General features: G+C 42.4%; 1 protein-coding gene across 1 annotated transcript in view; it reads left to right on the forward strand.

Annotated features, from left to right (window-relative positions):
• The window catches only part of PTK7 (protein tyrosine kinase 7 (inactive)), a 124,354-nt gene that overhangs the window by 88,793 nt on the left and 14,655 nt on the right, over positions 1-20,906 (forward strand). The window contains exons 2-13 of the mRNA XM_020796900.3: positions 5,254-5,547; positions 9,577-9,679; positions 10,095-10,285; positions 12,031-12,178; positions 12,829-12,959; positions 13,737-14,006; positions 14,742-14,875; positions 16,368-16,503; positions 16,870-16,989; positions 17,905-18,054; positions 19,019-19,169; positions 20,067-20,194. Coding sequence (XP_020652559.3) covers positions 5,254-5,547; positions 9,577-9,679; positions 10,095-10,285; positions 12,031-12,178; positions 12,829-12,959; positions 13,737-14,006; positions 14,742-14,875; positions 16,368-16,503; positions 16,870-16,989; positions 17,905-18,054; positions 19,019-19,169; positions 20,067-20,194 — 1,956 coding nt within the window. The remainder of the gene's footprint in view (positions 1-5,253; positions 5,548-9,576; positions 9,680-10,094; positions 10,286-12,030; positions 12,179-12,828; positions 12,960-13,736; positions 14,007-14,741; positions 14,876-16,367; positions 16,504-16,869; positions 16,990-17,904; positions 18,055-19,018; positions 19,170-20,066; positions 20,195-20,906) is intronic.

The following is a 20,906-nucleotide window of genomic DNA, read 5'->3' on the forward strand; positions in this document are numbered from 1 at the left end:
CTTAAGCGCTTGGGTAGCTGGAACAGAATGGCACAACAAGGACAATTTTGGGATGAAACAAAATCTACCCTTCAAACAATACTAGAAATAGTGAGATCCCATTACCAAGAGGCAAAATTATTCAATCAACATCTGAAGAACTATAGTCAACAAGCGACAGGGAACAACGAAGAAGGAAATGAGAGTGTGCCGGATGATGTGTGCCAGTCAAAAGAGGAGCTGGAGGAAATTAATGGGGAAAACCTAAGAGAAACAACGTCAATCTTGGATCCGAAGAGAGTATTAAGGGAAGATGAGGGGAGAAAATCAGCAAAATTAACAACGAAAAAGCCTGGAAGACCTATTGAAGATAGACCAAGTGCATGAAGAGCTAGTGGACATAAATCAGATGCACAAAATGGTTTCAGAGGGCATGAAAGATGGCAGAATGCTTAGAGACACAGAAACACAAAGTGAAAAAAGAGAAATGAGAGAGGGAATTACTTAGAAAGATGAAAAAGGGGAAAACAAGAAGGGGCCCCTTAATGTTGAAAAACATGTATATATTTAACATTGGAAATTGTAAAGGTATATCCTTTATATTAAAAAGGAGAATTAAATTGAAATAAGGGAGCCCTAATCAGGGTAAAGATGTAATATGGTGGGTTTTCATTTTAGGTAAACTAAACTAGATATAAAGCTGGGGCATGGATCTGGAACCACTTTCAATAAGAATGTTATTAGAAGACCTTGAGAATATTGTACACTATGAGAGTAATATTATGATAGTAGTCATATTATATACTAAAATATGTTCATGAATGGTTTGAATGTCTGAAAGATGTCTGGAATTTAGGGGGACAACTGGGAAGACACTGAGATGTAAAAAACAAATAATTGTAAGCAAAGCATGTAACACGATGTTTGACAAGCACAAACCAATGTAGATAGATTGAAAAACTAATAAAATGTTTAAAAAAGAATATTAGCAGAGCTACTCCTGCTGGTTTGTTTCCTCTTTTGCAGTAATGTGCCTTCTTTTTCTTAGTCTTTTTTAACTTGTTGAAACCTTTTCATCTCTCTTTTCCAGAGCTGCAGAATATGTATTTTAATTTTAAATCTTAATTTTAAGTCTTGCATGTTGCCTCCAGAAGAAGGGAATGGTAAACTACTTCTGTGCATTATCAACTTAGAAAACCTGGAAAGGGATCGCCAGAAGTCAAAACTGATTTGATGGCACACCATTATTATTATATGTTCCTTTTACTTACTTTATTTTATTTTATTTATTATTCAATTTATTTACCACACATCTAGCAGATTGCTACTCTGGGCCATATACAAAAAAATAAATTACGAAATGACTCTGAAAGATAACCAAGATGGCGGCAAATAAAAATTTCAGAACATACAGTCATGGCCCAAAATATTGGAACCCTTGCAATTCTCTCAGAAAATTGTTGCAGTTGTAAATGTTTGGTATACACATGTTCATTTCTTTTGTTTGTGTTGGAACAACACCATAAAAAAAAAAGAGAAGGAAAGTCAAATCTGATAGAGTCCCACACAGAAGCCCAAAAATGCACTAGCCAAAATTATTGGCACCCTGTCTAAATTGTAAGAAATAATTGCTTTTCAAGCATGTGATGGTCCTTTAATTTGTATTTAAACACCTGTCACAAGTAACAGTTGTGGGCAATATAGTAATCACACTTGCAATCAGTTAAGATGGAGAAATGTGGACTCAACCTTTGTGTTGTGTGTGACACTGAGCATGGAGAAAAGAATGAAGTGTAAAGAGTTGTCTATGAATCGAGAGAACAAATTATGGAAAAACATTGACAATCTCAAGGCAGCAAGTCCATCTCCAGAGATCTTAGTGTTCCTCTGTCCACTGTGTGCAATATCATCAAGAGGTTTAGAGCCCATGGCACTGTAGCTAACCTCCCTTGAGATGGGTGGAAGAGCAGAATTACTGAAAAATTATAATAAAGGGCTGTTTGAATGGTGGATACAGAACCCAGACAAACCGATAAACCCAGAACCAACAAATTCAAGCTGATCTGCACACACAGGTTACAACAGTGTCAGCTCGCACTATCCGTCACCATCTGAATGAAAAGGGACACTATGGTAGGAGACCCAGGAGGACACCACTGCTGACACAAAGGCATAAAAAAGCAAGATTGGAGCATGTCCAAACTTATGTGACAAAACCACAATCCTGGGAGAACGTACTGTGGACAGATGAGACAAAAATAGAGCTTTTTGGTCAAGGGACATCATGTCACTGTTTACAGAAAAAGAAATGAGGCATTCAAAAAAGAAGTCTCTACAGTCAAACATGGTGGAGGTTCAAAGATGTTTTGAGGATGCTTTGCTGCTTCTGGCAGGACAGTGACCCGAAACACACTTCAGAAATGGTTACAAACAAAGCACTGGAGAGTTCTGAAATGGCAGCAGTGAGTCCCATAGAACACCTGTGGAGAGATCTCAAAACAGTAGTTGGGAGAAGGCATCCTTCAAATGTGATGAAGGCCCTGGAGCAGTTTGCAAAAGAGTGGTCCAAAATTCCAGTAGAGAAGTGTAAGAAACTCATTCATGGTTACAGGAAGTGATTGATTTCAATTATTTTTTCCAAAGGGGGTGCTACCAAATACTAACTTAAGGGTGGCAATAATTTTGGCCAGTGCATTTTCGGGTTTCTGTGTGGGGTTGTATTAGTGACTTCTCTGTTGTTTTGTGTTGTTCCAACGAAAACCAAAGAAATGAACATGTGAGTACCAAGACATTTGCAACTGCAACAATTTTTGAGAGAAGGGTTGCATGTTCTGACAGAATTGCAAGGGTTCCAGTATTTTGGCTATGACTCTGTGTTGTTGTTGTTTAGTTGTTAAGTCTTGTCCAACTCTTCATGACCCCGTAGACCAGAGCACACCAGGCCCTCCCTGTCTTCCATTACCTCCCGGAGTTGGTTCAAATTCATGTTGGTAGCTTCGGTGACAATGTCCAACCATCTCGTCCTCTCTCATCCCCTTCTCCTCTTGCCTTCACACTTTCCCAACATCAGAGTCTTTTCCAGGGAGTCTTCTCTTCTCATGAGATGGCCAAAGTATTGGAGCCTCAGCTTCAGGATCTGTCCTTCCAGTGAGCACTCAGGGTTGATTTCCTTCAAAATGGATAGGTTTGTTCTTCTTGCAGTCCAGGGGACTCTCAAGAGTCTCCTCCAGCACCACAGTTCAAAAGCATCAATTCTTTGGCGGTCAGCCTTCTTTATGATCCAGGTCTCACTTCCATACATTGCTAGTGGAAAAACCATAGCTTTGACTATGCGGAACTTTGTTGGCAAGGAGAGGTCTCTGCTTTTTAAAATGCTGTCTAAGTTTGTCATCGCTTTCCTCCCAAGAAGCAGGCGTCTTTTAATTTCGTGGCTGCTGTCCCCATCATGGAGTCCAAGAAAGTATAATCTGTATAGTGACTGTATAGTGTATAGTGCAATATTTCTCTGTTCCTTCCTCCACTGTCCAAATTCATTGTGGAGAATTTCTCCAAAAGCTTCCCTAAACAAATCTAGTTTTAGGAACTTTTTAAAGATGCAGAGGGAGGGTGCCTGCCTTCTTGCTGGAGGGCATTCCACAAGTGGGGCAACACTACTGCGAAAGCCCAGTTCTTCACAGTCTCTGTGAATCACACATATGGATTATGTAGTGAGCATGTGCAAAGCTTTGAAACATTCTAGAGCTGAGAAACAGAGACCATTGGTCATCTCCTCTTTCCAGTGTGCATGTGTTGATGTGCGTCAGTACTGCCTGTTTGTGAGGTATTTACAGTCTTAATAACAGGGACACAGATTTAATAAGGTCCTTGGTAGATGCGCACTCTTTGCCACTTAGCTGCACAAGATCCTGTCTTGTGGGGACACGTAATAGTGGGAATAATGTTGGAGGGTGTGCTTTCCACTTCTAAAAATGCACTTCTTCATAAAAATAACTACCGGTATAACAGATTAGTACAACACCAGTCAGACTGTCCAGTTTTGAAGTTGTAGTTAAGGGTTGACTGTAATGTATGTATTAAATATTTATTACAAATATATACCCATACACAAGATCTATATGGTTGTAGACTAGGTTGAAGCATAACTTAAACTGTGTGCGCGCGCACGTGCTAGCTGGAAAAATCACTGGAAAAAATAATGCTGGGAAAAGTTGATGGCAACAGGAAAAGAGGAAGACCAAATATGAGATTAATTGACTCCATCAAGGAAGCAACAGCTTTGAGTTTACAAGAGCTGAGCAGGGCTGTTGAGAGCAGGATATATTCATAGGGTTGCCATAACTCGGAGGTGATTGATGGGCATGCAACAGGAACATACACTAGCCAGATCTGCTAAATTGCATCCCAACTCATTTAAGGTATAAATTTTTTGCACTTCAAAATTTATCACAAAACTCATAAAGCTGACTTTGAAAGGATATTCCAAAAGAAGTTTGAAAGCAGAATATTTTGTAAGAACTGTCTGAATAATCATTTGGATTATTGTGGTAGGCTACCACACATGCCTGGAGTGGTGGTGCTGAGAGGCCTTGCTCTGTGTGTTTTGATCCCCCTTAACAGAGTCTTTCATAGCAGAGCTATGGCGCCTTGGCTTTATAGCTTATATTATAAAGGCTCCTGCTGTGAGGTCTGGCAATTCTCTGCTGAAGTGGTGGCCATCTCATAAGCACTTCAGGGCTTTGTTAAGGTATATGTTTAACAATAAAACTCTTCTTTCCACATAAAGTTATCCCATTCTAAATTTGCAAGTTAGAATAGAATATCTCTGTGTGAGTTTCGCGTTACAGCAACCTATTGTATGCCATCTAGATAGTTGATCCATGAGTGGAAGGAAATGGTTGAAGGTGTCTTTGTGTTACAACCCATTCCTTCTCTGACCTCCAGCTCTATTTATACATCCTACAGAGGTTATTTCTTATGATGCTTATCATGTAAATTCCATACAAGAAAATAATTATACATTATTTTGTTATTTAAGCAAAATATGTTGAGAAATAAGTGTGCCCTCTAACCTAGTTTAATAGTAATTATTTATTTAACTAGAATAATAATTTATTTATTCTAGTTAAATAAATAAATAAATGAAATAACCGTGTCCAGCTTCTTTTTTTAAAGCAGGCGAAGACAAAAATTCCATTTCTTTTCCATCCTCATTGCCACCTTACCCTTCTAAATATTTTCAAAGTCTGATATCCTTTTTTCTCTCTTTGTTTACAGCTGTTGGGGCTCAAGCTAAGATATCGTTCACCAAGGAGCCCTATTCCCAAGACGTTTTGCATGGCCGCAGTGCCATCTTGCGCTGCGAAGTGCAGGAACCCAGTGACATTGAGTTTGAGTGGCTGCAGAATGGGGTCCCTGTTCAAGATAATGAACGCCGTTTCAAGGAAGGGAGCAACCTTCAATTCACCTCCGTGGATCGGCAGCAAGATGGTGGGAATTTCCAGTGCGTGGCCAGGAATACGGTGACTGGAGAAGAAGCTCGGACAACAAATGCGTCTTTCAACATAAAGTGTGAGCACCTTGCGCACAGCCTAATCTCAGTTGGTCTTGGTTAAACCATGCTGACAGGGCACATAACAGGAAACCTCAGTCAGTTGCACCTCCATGTGTTTGTCCATTCAGGGGAATAGGAACATGTAGCTGTTTTTAGTTAGGATGATGTTACAAACAAAGAGTTGACACCCCAAATTCCAGTTAAGCAAAATTTGGGAATAACATAATATACATAGTTTTTTCCATAACCTTTATAAATGATATAATTGCTCCATACTTGCACAGCTTTTTTGCTCTTTAATCAGAGCTCTGGGTTTTCTTTGTGTTGTGTCTTCTGTTTCATGGGAGTGCTTGAAGCCAATGGAGTTCATGCGTTAATGGCATATGAAATACAGCAACTCTCTAGAAAATGGGGGACTATTAGTATGGATGTTCTCTTTGTAAGATAGATGATCACAGGATCATTGGTAAGGGAGAACAGACAAATTAGTACAGTGGTGCCTCGCAAGACGATTGCCTCATGGGAGGACTAATCCGCAAGACGGTTGGTTTTTGCAATCGCTGTTGCACTTCGCAAGACGATGTTTTCTATGGATGATTTTCGCAAGATGACTATTTTTCCATTGGAAAACATTAAATAGATTTCAATGCATTCCAATGGAGAACCGTGTATCGCAAGATGATGTTTTTGCAAGACAATGTTTTTCACAGAATGAATTAACATCATCTTGCAAGGCACCACTGTAGTTAAACACCAAGAAATGCATCTTGCTGTTCTTAAGGAGGGCGACTCAGAGTGTATGCAACAGTGTGAGGTATGGATTACACTTAGAGATGGGGGTATTCATATTCGAATAGCCGTGCACAGTTGGATTTAACAAGGGGCTAGCCCTGTGGGCGGGCCATCCACTCCCACGTCTGGCGGCGGTCTCGCTTCTCCTTCCAGTCGCTTCCGGAGCCCCACTCTTTTCTCACTCGGCTAGCCACTCCAGGCAGTGGGAGGGAGGGCGAGTCTACCTGCATGGTTGCTGAGTCGATAGCTGAGCAAGAAGAGATCCGAGATCCACGAGTGATCGGAAGGATGAGCAAGATTGCTGCTGGACATGTGAATGGATGGGCTGGCTACACAGGGATATTCATATACGAATACAAATGCCCCTATCTCTAATTACACTGTACAGTATGTGAAACATCTTACTTTTAATTTCTCGGTTGTCAAAAATGCCATTTTTCTGCAGTTACTCTTAAAGTCATATTTGTTAACCATGCATGATGGGTTTTTCCTTTTCTTTTTGCAGCATGCACGAATACAGGTCTTAAAATATGTACTTGCAGCTGTTTTTCTTATATTGGAAATGTGTGGATATTGGTAGCCCCCATACACTCACATATACACTCTCCTGAATGTGCTGGCACAAGTGTATGCTTAGCAGGTGTCGAGGAAACAGGATACTGGTGAAAATGCTATTCTTCCCCAGGCAGACAAAACAATTTAAAAAGGGCCTATTATCTTGGCTCATAGCCAGGTTTGAAGACACATAATACTGTATAGGCTCCTCTCTGAAACTGAACTGGCTTGGAAAATAGAGTTGAAATATCTAAGTATCTCTCCATGAACTGCAGCAGGAGATTCTCCCCCCCGCCCCGAGGAAAGCAGTTGCCAGTTGCTAAAATGGTGAGATGGACATGTATCCTGGGCCCTGCCCCCAACCCTAGTTATTACTAGGGTTTAATTAGCTCTTTGAGCCAGGCCATAGTTACAGTTACTAATCCCCCTTCCTGGTTCAGAGTTAGATAAAGGTAAAGGTTCCCCTTGACATTTAGTCCAGTCGTGTCTGACTCTAGGGCATGGTGCTCGTCCCCCTTCTCCAACCCATATAGCTAGCATTTGTCCGAAGACAGTTTCCGTGGTCACGTGGCCAGCGTGACTAGACATGGAACACCGTTACCTTCTCACCGAAGTGGTACCTATTTATCTACTCGCATTTTAACATGCTTTCTAACTGCTAGGTTGGCTCAGAATTAGGCTAGACTAAAAGAAGTTGTAGGAGATTTGCAAGATGCCAGATAGAAGTCTGAGAGAGAGAGAGAGAGAGAGAGAGAGTGCTTGGTTTGGCCTGCCAGTTTAGTTTTAACACTCCAGGTGTAAATCCTCAGTCTGGCACAGATGATGTTTGCCTTTCTTTTTTCCTCCACTCATCCCTGATGAATTCTGGTGCACAGAACCATAAGGAACGCAAGGACCTCATTAGGAGGCCAGCTGCACTGCTGAAGTCTGATTAGATCACACACGCTGTGGTCCCCACCTGCTGTCTGTTTGCTTGGCATTGAGACTTTGATAGCAGAAGGTTTGTCTTGGAGACGTCCCAGGACTTTTGTACTGCTTCCAAAAGGCACAAATGCTGTATGTGACCAAATAATTTAGAAACACATGCCTTTGATATGAGAGACTGGAGTTCACTGCACTTTTATCATGATAGGAGCTGCTTCTCGTGGCATATGTACTACTGCCTCTGACCAGCATACATCTAATTCCCTCTCTGGATATTGGGGTGATCAACTAAATAAAAGAATAGAAATCTAATTTTTCTGAGTCTCAGACTATAGGCAACCCGTAACACTTTTTCTGGATGTAGGCCTTCTATTCTCAGACTCCTGGCCTTTGGCTGGACCTAAACTAAGTGTTGTAGATCTGACTCGTGGACCATCTGAACAAGTGACTTCCAAAATATCACACTACCAGCAGCCCTGCTCGGCTCTTACAAACTCAAGGCTAAGTAGATCAGAAGATGAATCTCTTCTGCTTCAACATTTGCAAACGCTAAGTGGAAATTGTGTGTAGGCAAAAGAAGATTTGCTTCTTACTAGTTCCTTCACCTTGGCTTTCTGATGTAAGGATTCTAATAGTTGATGTGTACATACTTTTCTTTGTCTGGTGTGAAATAGTAGGTACAGCGGTGCCTCGCTTAACAGCGATAATCCGTTCCAGGAAAATCCCTGTTAAGCGAAAACGTCGTAAAGCGAAAATAAAAAGCCCATTGAAACACATCGAAAACCGTTCAATGCGTTCCAGTGGGCTAAAAACTCACCGTCCAGCGAAGATCCTCCATACGGCGGCCATTTTCAGTGCCTGTATAGCGAGGAATCCTCCCTAAACACAGCGGGGAGCCATTTTAATCACCCGGCAGCCATTTAAAAAAACCCATAATGCAAAGAATCGGTTCCTGAAACAGGGAACTAATCATCGCAAAGTGAATTTCCCCCATTTAGATCATAGTTTTGCGATCGCAAAAGTGATCGCAGAAACGTCATTGTGTAACGCATTCGTCATAATGCGGGGTAATCGTAAAGTGGGGCACGACTGTAACTAAGTACATTGTATTACCCATGTGTAAGCAAGAATGATGCAGGTTTGCTATGCAGATGATGCAGCATACAGTGGTGCCCCGCTTAACGATTACCCCGCTCCATGATGAAATCGCTTAACGATGAGGTTTTTGCAATCGCAATAGCGATCGCAAAATGATGTTTAAATAGGGAAAATCCGCTTGATGATGATCGGATCCCTGCTTCGGAAACTGATTTTTCGCTTTACAACGATCAAAACAGCTGATTGTTGGGTTTTCAAAATGGCCGCCCAGTGTTCAAAATGGCTCCCCGCTGTGTTTAGGGTGAATTTTTTGCTTTACAGGCACCGGAAAATGGCCGCCCTATGGAGGATCTTCACTGGACGCTGAGGTATTTCGCCCATTGGAATGCATTGACCGGTTTTCAGTGCATTTCAATTGGCTTTTTACTTTCGCTTGATGATAATTTCGTTGTACAGCGATTTTGCTGGAACGGATTATCGTCATCATACAAGGCACCACTGTAGTTCTCTTTTGCCACTAAGTGCAGTCAGACAGAGACGGAAGTATCATAGCATTCTTAGGCTGACCTTTTGATACCTGGTGCTGGATATATGGATGTTTCAACTTCTAAGATAGCATAGAGGGAGGAGGCCTCAAAGTTACTCCTGTTCTCTCTCCCCTGCCTTTGTTTTGTCAGGGATTGAAACAGGAGGCATTGTCTTGAAGAACCCAGCCAATGTAGAGGATATACAGAGTTCTGCTCCAGTGACATTACGTTGCCATATTGATGGACATCCACGGTAAGGAGCTGCTAACGGAACAAAATCTGTATTTTTTGCTGGCTGTCTTTCCTTTTCCTCTGTTGCCTGAAACCTTTCTTCTGCAAGAAACAGTGGAACAGTAAACACCGTTGAATTGATCCTAAAAAAGAAGGTGTTTTCCGTCTAACATCGTTTTTCATCCCTAAGTTGCTGTGCTGATATGAAGATGATGGAGCTGGTTTAAAGAATAGGATTATGACTTCTTAGAACAACCTAGTTTTATGATTTTGCTTTCTAGGAGTGTTGTTGAATTTACCAATTTTCATCTGAATGTATGAGCCTTGACCCACTTGTGTTGAGAGAAATAATTAGGGAGGTGGGCCAGTTGTCATCTGCTTGTTGATCATTGACTCTTGCTGTTGTTCATATTTGTTCAACTGTGTTCATGTTATAGCCCAACAAGTCAGTGGTTCCGGGATGGCACCCAGCTTGTAGACGATCGTACCAACTACTCGGTCAGCAACAAGGAACGGACGTTGACTCTCAAGAGTGCCAGCCCAGATGACAATGGGATCTATTATTGTTGTGCTCGAAATGCTGTGGCCTTTGTGTGCAGCAGCAATAACTTCACTCTCAACATAATAGGTAAAAACACATGCTTTCTTCATTTTCTAACCATAGGGAAGACCTCAGATGTGTTTATAAAGCCCTCTTTTGTGTTAGATACAGACTGGACATATGGTGTATGTTTGAAACGGCATTCATGCTCATGGGCACATCTGAAATCCAGCAAGGGCTTCATGCCACTTCTTACAACAGTGCCAAACAAACACCGGGTTCTTTTGCTGATATGTATGAAACAGAGCTGCAGCGAAAGGACTGCTCCAAGTATCTTGATTCTCTGTTGCAAATGCATTCTGCAAATATGTTCTAATAGTTTTTAAAACATATGACTCAGTATGTTTTTTAAAAAATCTGTATTATGCCTATGCCTTTATTAAGCCAATCACAAGAGTACAAAATAGGTTTAATCAAGATTCCTGGCTCTCTTCATCATACAAGATGCCGCAGAAAGCGTGTGAAGGGAAGAGAAAGGGAAAAGAAACTTGTTCTTAACATATAGCATTTGCATGGTTGTCTTGAAACAGTGGGAGGAAGAACGATCTCAGGACACCGAAATGGAGCTATATCCCATAGTGCCGTATTATTGTGTTTCATCCGTCATGCCGTCTAGGTATTCCATAAGCAGGGAAGGGAGCAAAGTTTATTTTTCCATTTTTCTTAAAAAAAATCCTGCTGTAGACTGAAACTGTTTCCACCCTGAGAGAGGCTGGCAGATGCATTTGCCAACAGAAAACCAAAGAGCAGCAGTGCTGTCTTGTTATTGGCAAAGATGGAGAAATTTTCGTTCCGAGGGTGGGGAGAAGGTAGCTGTTCTGATGTTACTGGTCTGCTCATCCCAGCATTTCTGACCACTGGCTATGCTGACTTGGGACTGGTGGGAGTTTCTGCCCAGCTGCATCTGACGGACTACACTCTGCTCACCCTGGGTTCAGATGGCTTCACTAGGCAAACACAGGAAGTTGGAAACAAACTGAGTAATTTTACTGAGTGGTTGGAAGGGACGAACCATCAAAGTCTGAATTTCAGTGGTGCCATCAGAGGAAAACCGGAGGCTGGTGTACCATTGGGAAACCCCTAAGCTGGAAAAGCTCAGTCAGGCCATGCCCAAGCTGGAGACCATCACTGGCAACTCCCAAGGCTTACTCCACCACAAGCAAGGCGTGTTCTCTTTCAATAACTCCACAGACCCTGGAGTCAGCCTACCCATGCCAGGACCACATTCAGCCTGAGTTCCCAGAGAAACAAGAGACTGCTAGGCTTCAGGCCCAAATTCTGTCCCTTTAAGGCTTCCCATTTTGTGGGCGAGAGTGGAGGCTGCCTTAGCTGAGAGGTATAAAAGGCCTCAGTTGTATCCCAGTCTTTTTTTTTTAACATGCCTCCATGGTTGCTAGTGTGGTCCTTGACAGTCAGAGCAGACCTCGTTAGAGCAAAGTGCTCTTTTGGAACTCTTCTAGCTGCCTTACTGTCAACCTTTTCCCCTATTTAAAATTGTTTTAATATATTGTATTGTGCTTGCTGTAAGCCGCCTAGAGTGGTCTCAATGAGACTAGATAGGCGGGATATAAAATAAATAAATAAATAAAATAAATAAATAAATAAACTTGGATGCTACATCTGAACCACGGGACTACCTGTTGATGTAGAATTGCCAGCCTTTCCAGCTTCCGCCTCTCTTCCTTTGCGAAAGAAAAATGATGAACCTGGATTTGGGAAACACAGTAATAAATGATCACCTCTCCATGTCCTCCTCCTCCTTCTCACCATAGACGAAAGCTTCCCCAGCCCAGTGATTGTTCCTGAGAACCAAATCGTCAACAAGAACGAGGAGGCCATGTTCCATTGCAAGTTTGAAGCGGTGCCACCTCCCACTCAAGAATGGTTATTTGAAGACTCTCCTGTTAACAATCAGAGCAGGTAAGAGGCACCTGGGGGGGAGACCAAAAGCCAACTGGTGGATCCTGCTGCTGCTCTTTGAAGCAGAAGTGTCCTGCTCGAAAAGGATCTCTTATATTACTCTTGTGTACATACAAGCCACAGAACCCAGGCTTCTGCATTGCTGCTGGTGTTGACACCAGGAAAGCTTTCAGATCAACTCAGTGTCTGCTATCTACGCTGAGTAGATGCACATCTGGTAAAGTGACGAGTGTGTTAATTGCCCATGATGATCGGATTCCACTCTTTGAATAAAACACCAGTTTCTGCTCAGATACTCTGTTTTTTCTCCCATTGTTCACCTACCTGTTTTAAAAGAGCTTTGCAGACTGGGGCCGCATCACAGTGGAGACTGAAGTGATCATCTCTACCTTTCAGTGATTTTAACTATATTGATTATTGTGAGGATTTAAAATTTTGTATTATGCCTTTGTTGTTGTTTTTAATTGTATTTTGCAGCCTCTTTGAGTGCTATTTTTAGTGGAAAGTTGGGAGGAAATTACAATAATAAAGAGAAATAAAAATAACCAAAATCGCTGATAATATTATTAGATGGCAGCACCTTTTGTTGCCTGCAAGCATCTGGTGCTCAACCGCAGACTTCAGAACTTCATTTCTCCTTTTCCCCAAAGGATTTTGGTGTTTTCCAATGGCTCTATACTAATAACTCAGGTGAAACGACGCAGTGCTGGAGTCTACAAATGTGTTGGTCGTGGACAGAGAGGGAAACCTGTCATCTTAGAGGCTACCCTTCAAATTGCAGGTATGAACTGGTATCTGGGACTTTTTCCTAGTTTAGTAGACTTTAAATTGATGTCTGTTAGACTTAATTCCCAATTAAAGAAAGCTGTCTAGGAAATTCTTGTTGATAACTTTTTTCTCTGACCCTGAATACCATAGAACCCCCCTATCCACGGGATCAGTATCCACGGATTCACTTTTCCACTGCCTGAAAATGCTAAATTAAAATAACAAGAACAGAAATATGTATTTATACGCATTTTGAGGGTGTATTTACCAGAACTGGCTGCTAGATAGAGCCAGAGACCATGCAATGTATAGTGTTTGGTACTTCTGTGTTTTTTTGGCATCTGTGAGGGGAAGGGGCTTGGAATCGGTCCCCCCGCGGATACCATGGTCTTACTGTACTTCCTTGTAGTAATGTAAGTTTTAATTTATTTTTATCTTTATCTCTTTCTTGTATATTTATTTATTTTATTTATTTATAACATTTATAGCCCACCCATCTAGTCATATAGATTACTCCGGGTGGGTAACAACATGACATATAACAATTTACAGTTTAAATTGACAATATATTACTAAAAAAAACACACAATGATCCAAGATGGAAGAAACATAAGAAACAAAAATTCAGAGAGTGGATGGAGGGAAGGCTTGCTTGATTAAGTATCTGTCATAAAGATGTAGTCAGAGATTCATACATGTTTTGGTGCCCTGTGGCCACAATGTGAACAGACCCCACTCACTGCACGTTGCAACAGTCTAAGCGGCACCTTTGGGCTTTTTTCCCTTCCAGAAATTGAAGATTTCCCCCACCCATTCGAGCCAAAGACTTTCATAGCCAACAAAGAGCACCGCGTGACCTGCGTGGCCCCTCGAGGGGTTCCTGAACCTCACATCTGGTGGGAGCGGAACAATGCTCAGATCCCCACCACTGGCAGGGTCCACCAGGAAGCTCAGGACCTCGTCTTCACTAGCATTGGAGAAAAGGATGCTGGATTGTATACCTGCCATGCTGTGAACAAAGCGGGAGAAAAAAAGCAAGATCTGACCATCACAGTAGCCAGTAAGCAGGTTTTGATGGATTACTGAGAGAACAGATGGATGACTTTTCCTTCTAAGTGAAGGGATAAAACGAGCAAAAAGGGACAGGACTTGATAGCCAACCAGAAATACTGAGAGAAGGAGTTCTCACAAGTGCCTGAATTATGGTTATACCCATCGCATTTTGAAAATACTGTTCCTTCTTCAGGGGCTTCTAAAAACACAAGGAAATAAATGAAAATATTAATTCCAAAAATGTAAAAAGTACATTAAAACTAGTTTGCAATATGTAAGTGGTTACAGCAAACTTCCCCCCCACCATAGTATAAGCTGTGGTACACATATTGCAATGGCTTTTTAAATTTATGCGGAGAAGTATGTATTATAATTCCACTGACCCACATATTTAGAAAGCCGGTGTCCTTATTCTGATTTGCTAAGTAGAAGGTTGCCACATTGGCTATGGACAGTGATAGCTTCTATCTGAGCCTCCATTTTTCTGAGTTTGAAAGAGTTGAGGTTTTGGGGACTTGCCGCTCCCAGCATCTGCCAGCTAGAATGGCTGGCTCTTGGAATCCTCCTGCTGCCTTGGAAAGTTGAGGAATTGTAGTCTAAAAAAGTAACTCTTCTGATCTGTGGTATCAGGCAGCCACTTTGGCAAGCCCTTTTAGCAAAGGTGACATTGCAACATATATGCCAAAGCCTTCTGTGATTGTCAACTGTGATTGCAGTTATTTATTTCTTCCTCCCATCCCAGCAATGCCAAAATGGGTGGAAAAGCCCAAGGAGAGTTATCTAGAAGAGGGTAAACCAGGCTACCTGCATTGCCTTAGCAAAGCCTCCCTGAAGCCCACCGTCTCTTGGTTTCGCAATGGCTTCCCTATTTCAGAGGTGAGTATCGAAGGACCATGTGCCATCTTGAGGATCAACCTTTGTACTGCTGCTGCTGCTCTTCGCCATTATTTTAAGCAGCCTGTCTGTCTGTCTGGTTCTGCTTTCCTTTTTTAGGTCTAACTTATTCTAACATCTCCTCCCTTGTAAAACTAGCGGTGGAGAACTTCGGGGTCTACTTCTCTCTGGCTGCTTCTGACATTTCAGAAGACATATTCATGTGTCTGCTGTTTTTCCTGCAAAAGTCTCTCAAAAGGTTCTGTGAAGGAGCATGGGATGAGATGTGTTAGGGAGGAGTGTGGTATTGAAAAGGCCTTGGCTTGAAGATCTGTGTTGGGTCTGTGGCTCCTGTTTTTTGTTTTTCTTCCTGTGTTGTGTTTTCCTCCCCACTCCAAACCATATGGGGAAAAGAAGCAAAGTGCCGAAAATTACTTTTCTGTGTGCCAGCTTCCAGAATTCTTCAGCTGGCATATCACTAGCCATGCTGTTGGGGGATTCTGGGACTTGTTATTCTAAACATATAACATTTCCAGGCCCTGCATGGTCTCCAGTTTTCCTGCCTCTTAATAAGACAAAATGGTGCGTGCGCGTGCGTGCGTGCCTGTGTGTGTGTGTGTGTGTGTGTGCAGTCATCCACCTGGGCATGCATGCTTCTGCCTGGGGATGCCTTTGTGTTTGTGAGTCTTCATGCATGTCTTTTCTATGTTTGTATTCTTAGTCTGGAAAAAATTTGTGCCCACACAAGAGGCCACACATGCATTTTAATACTGCAAACCAATAAAATAAAACTGGCAATGTGACTCCCAGTCAGGGCCTCCATTTTTCTGTCTCATTAACACAGATGCTCTGCCAACCCTTGTATGGTCTTGCTGTTTTAACAGCTGGATGTATCCTGGGGTTTTATATATCATACTCCAACTGGCTTAATCCCATTAAACCTTTTTCAGAAAAATGCAACAAAAGGGAGACAAACTCAAGTGTCTGACATCTTACAAAGTCGGCTTCCTTGTATAGTCACTCTTTTAATCTCCCTTTTTTTGTGTGAGATACTTCTGGAAATGCTGCCTGTTCTTGCCATTGCAGACAAGAAACAACTAGAATCTAGCTGCTGGTGCGGAGTGGGCGTGCCAGGTGGGAAGAGGGCACCTGAGGTACTTTGAATTCTTCCCAAGGGCATCATGGGTCTGCAGCCAAAGTTTATCATACCTTCAGCCAACCAGTCTTTCGGGTTTCTGTGTGACAGTGTTTTGTCTAATATGCTTCTGATAATGTACACATACTTCTTGCTGTTCTCTTCTGGGAGATGCCCCAAATCATGGATGAAATTTGAATCTAAAAAAGTATAGATGAAAGACTCCTGTCTCCAGTTGCCTGGAACTTTGAGAAAGAAGTAACCTGCTCTGAAGCAGCTCTGAAATTATTTATATTTGATTATTAAGATGGAAAGCCATCGTGACATAAGTCTTTGCCATTTTTCCTCTCTCTTGTCCAGGATTCTCGCTTTGAAATTGCTGAGAATGGGACACTACGCATTAACAATGTGGACGTATACGATGGAACGATGTTCAAGTGCGTGAGCAGCACTCCAGCTGGCAGCATTGAGGAGCAGGCCCGTGTACATGTTTTAGGTATGGGTTTCTGAGAGCCATCTTAGGTAGCACAGCCAGCCAGTCTTGGAATGTCTTGATAATGGGACTCTCTACTGACCTTTGAACTTCTTATGGCCCTGTTTGTGGAATTTGGAAATGTTGCTGCTGCTGCTGCTGTTATTGTTAGTATTACTATTTTGGTTGGCACCTCCCAAAAACCCCTAGTGAGCATGGCTAATGTTAGGCTGCCTGGAAGGTTCTCAAAACTTTAGTCCAGAAAGTTAACTTTTCCAGGCTCCCCTTGCCTCTTATCTGTGTGGCCCACAAACAGTGGCCTCTCTCTTTAGGACGAAGAGTGTATTGTTTGCAGACTTTATGTCTCTGACTAGGAAAATTTTATTTCAGAGAAGCTGAAGTTTACTCCTCCTCCTCAACCTCTGCAATGTGTTGAATTCGATAAAGAAGCCACCGTATCCTGCTCAGCCAGAGGCCGAGAAAAGCCCACAATTCAGTGGATTAAAACTGGTGAGTATGGATGGTGAAAAGGTGTCAGAACAGAAGGTGGCTTTTTCAGCTGCAAGTCTTGATTAGTGCATTAGGCATTAATTGATTTTATCACGAAGAATTTCTCAATAGGTGCCTTCTGCTTGCAAAGATACTACTTCCAGGATTTTGGCCTGTTTTAACTATCCTCTGTGTTCTGCTAGGTCAGTAGTTCGCAACCTTGGGTAACCCAGGTGTTCCTGGACTGCAGTTCCCAGAAGCCTTCATCGCCAGCTGTGCTGGTTGGTATTTCTGGGAGTTGCAGTCCAAGAATACCTGGGTTACCTAAGATCGGAAACCACTGCTCTAGATTGTTGTCATTCCACCTGCAGACTTGGATTAAAAATACAGTGGTGTCTCGCTTAGCGATTGCTCCGTTGAGCGATGAAATCGCTTAGCGATGGGGTTTTGGCCATCGCCAGCACGATTGCTTAGTGATGGTCCCTATGGGTAAAAATCGCATTGCGATGATCGTGGGGAAGCGATCATGGCAAAGCGACCCTTTCTAAACAGCTGATCAGCTGTTTCGAAATGGCCCCGGAAAAACAAAATGGCCGCCCGCTGTGTGTCCTCGCTTTAGAGGCATCGAAAATGGCCGCCCCTATGGAGGATCTTCGCATAAGTTCAGTTTTTAAGCCCATAGGAACACATTAAACGTGTTTTAATGCGTTTCTATGGGGTTTTAAAAATCGTTTAGCGACGAAATCCCTTAGCGACGTTTTTTCCTGCACGGATTAACGTCGCTAAGCGAGGCACCAGTGTACCATAGATAAATAAATCTGTTGATTAAAACTTAATTTCCTTGTCTCCTGTCAAAGATTAATCTTCCGTAGTGCTCAGGCCCCACTGGGCCACTTGTGATCTGCTTTTGAACAATCTCTCTGCTTCTGTGTTCAGATGGGAGCAGCCTGCCAAACTGGGTCCGTCACACTGCTGGAAACCTGCAGTTTCAGAAAGTGTCAAGGAGTGATGCTGGAAACTACACTTGCATTGCTTCCAATGGCCCACAGGGAGAAATCAGAGCCACGGTTCATCTCACAGTGGCAGGTAAGCATAGATTAGAGCTGAATCTTGTTTCTACGTTGGCTGCTAACTGAGTGTCTTATCAGTGAACAAGCTGGTCTCTTCTGAGCCTAGAAACTAACTGGGGATTAATAGCATGCTTTCTACAGAGAAGATTTACGCCTTGTCTTCTCCAGAGAGCACTGGGGAAACGATCTCTTCCTTGAAGCCTTTGCTGCTGGTCATGATAGACCAGGAGTGGGCAACTTACAGGAACTCATGTGTATCTCTAGGGGCATTTGCACGCCACCCGAGGCCCTCCTATTTTAAAAATATTTTTGTGAAAAAAACACTTTTTTCCCCCTCGAAAATTCTCTTTGTGCTCTCTAGGAGGTCTGCCAATCTTGGAGGTTCTGCCAGGATTGCTCACCCCGGTAAACACAGTACTCTAGTAGTAGATGGGCCAGTAGTTCGACTTGGTATAAGACTAAGTTGCTCCTACAGATCGATACCAGAGGTGGGTCTTAAGCCAGATTTCTCGGATCCACGGCGCACTCTTCAGCCTCCTCTCATAAGCCACCTTGTAGGTATGTTCAGAGCCAGTTCTAGAGGTCAGTAAGGTAGGGCATGACACAGCCCATGAGACAGCCCAGAGAGGGTTGCTGGAGAGAGGCTAAGAGCAGGATACTATCTAAAGGCAATCCCGCAGAGGCAAGGGCCTGTGCTAGAGCTTGTATTGTCATAGTCCAGCAAGATGTCTGGTGACATGACAGCACTGTCACGGTTTCTTGAGGAGTTGAGGGGATTAGAGAAGAGTGAGAAGACACAGAAGTCAGTGTATGCACCAGATCTGCTGTCTTCTCCAAAGTCAGCGAGTCTCCTTTCCATCCTGACTAGGATTCTACTAACTGTAATTCAAAAGAAATAGTAATAATTTTCTCAAGCTCTGATCACCAGAGGCTGTGAGGTATGCTTGGAATTCTCCCCCCCCCCCATTTTTCTCTCCTAGTTTTCATAAGCTTTAAGCTGAAGCCAGATGACACCACGGTGTACCCAGGACACACAGCTATATTCCAGTGCCAAGCAGAGGGTGACCCATTGCCACAAATTCAGTGGAAAGGGAAGGACAGAATTCTGGAACCTGACAAATTTTTGCCCAGGTAAGACTACACATTAGCTTCTCTGTAGTTCCTTCTACATTAGTGTTGACTAAAGACCCTCTGTCAGTGATAAAGAATGACTTTAAGACCAGTATCAGTTGTACGTGCTCAGGGGTTGCATCTGCCATTTGTTCATATTGGTCCAGCTCAAAAGCTTTGCAGCTACCATACATAGTGTGTCCTGACAATTTAAATAAACATTTGCAAGGAAGCTGGAGATTCAGTCTACAGAAGACTAGAACCTAGGCTTCTTTAAATATAAAAGTCAGATTTTCACAATCCATTGACATAATTTTGATGATCCAGGTCACTCATTCTCAACAGGAGGCCTAGGGCTCCCTGAGGGTCCTAGGCACATTTGAAAGCGGGGGGGCACAGACTGGAAACAATTTAGGTTAAGGAAGGAGTGACCTCCAATTGGGTAATGTTTGGGAAAGAGGGATGAGTAGAGAAGGAATTGCAATTCCCTGTAAAGTTTGGTCTAGCTTGCCGGTTGATGTCACCTGAAGCTGATGTTCTGCAGATGCTCTTGAGCAGTGCAGGTGTATTATAATCCAGTCAAGCTTCTGGGTGTTAATCAGGCTGCAGAGAGAGTTTTTAGGAAGGCATGCTATGCTTTCTTTTTTTAAAAATTTTTTATGTATGTGTCTTTTTCCCTGTTTCGGCTTTAAAATTATTTTTAGTTTTTTTGTCTTTTAATATAATATGCTTCGTAACCCTTCCCACCGCCATTTTGTAAGCCATGTTAGGTCACTGAATTGGGAGAAAAGGTGAGATATAAATGCAGTGCAGTGCCATGCAATAAATAACGCAATGTCCTAGTTTATGTAATTTAGTTAATAGAGGGTTCTGCCATGATCCCTTCCTATTATCTGCTACTTCTTGTATTTCTTGCAGGATCCAAATTATGTCCAATGGCTCTTTAGTAATATATGATGTCACCACGGAGGATTCTGGCAAGTATACATGCATTGCTGGCAACAGTTGCAACATCAAGCATCATGAGGCCTTTCTTCATGTTGTCGGTAAGTAATACATGTTTGTTGGCAATCAGGTTTCTTTATTTGGAATGCCAGAAAATTACTCCTTTGTAAAAAGAATTTTGCATCTTATAATTTTAATGGAAGCAGATTTGTTGAATAGCAGAGAGTGGGGATACGGATTCTTCCATGCCCGTATTCTCTGAGTTTATTGCAACACTATGACAACCTTCCCCAGTCTGGCTCCCCCCCCAACAATATTTTGGTCTGTAGACCCATCATTCTGGGCAATGGCTTTTTAAGTCCGTGTCCAGAGGTCACCAGGTAAGAAGTTTTTTCAAAGATCGTCATACAGAGAAGAGGCAAGATCTGTTCTAGATCATCCCAGAGTGCAGGACATATAATAATAGGCTCAAGCTACAGGAAGCCAGATTTAGGCTGAAGGAAAAATGTCTTAACTTTTGGAGCAGTATGACAACAGAATTAATTACCTTGGGAGGTGGTGAATGCTCCAGTGCTGGAGGCATTTCATAGAAAATTAGACAACCACTTGTCAGATCTGCTTTGATTTAGATTCCTACATTGAGCAGAGGTTTGGATTCAATGGCCTTTTCAGCCCCTTCCAACTCAATTATTCTATAATTCTGTGAAGTCACAGTTGAAGAAGCTGTCTGATTATATTTGCCAGACTGGCTCTAATTATCTTTTGGCAGTGTCTCTAATTATTTCATACAATAAACTTTTCAAGATTATATTC

Source organism: Pogona vitticeps, chromosome 1 (genome assembly GCF_051106095.1).
Source record: "Pogona vitticeps strain Pit_001003342236 chromosome 1, PviZW2.1, whole genome shotgun sequence".
In the NCBI taxonomy this organism is placed as follows: Eukaryota; Metazoa; Chordata; class Lepidosauria; order Squamata; family Agamidae; genus Pogona; species Pogona vitticeps.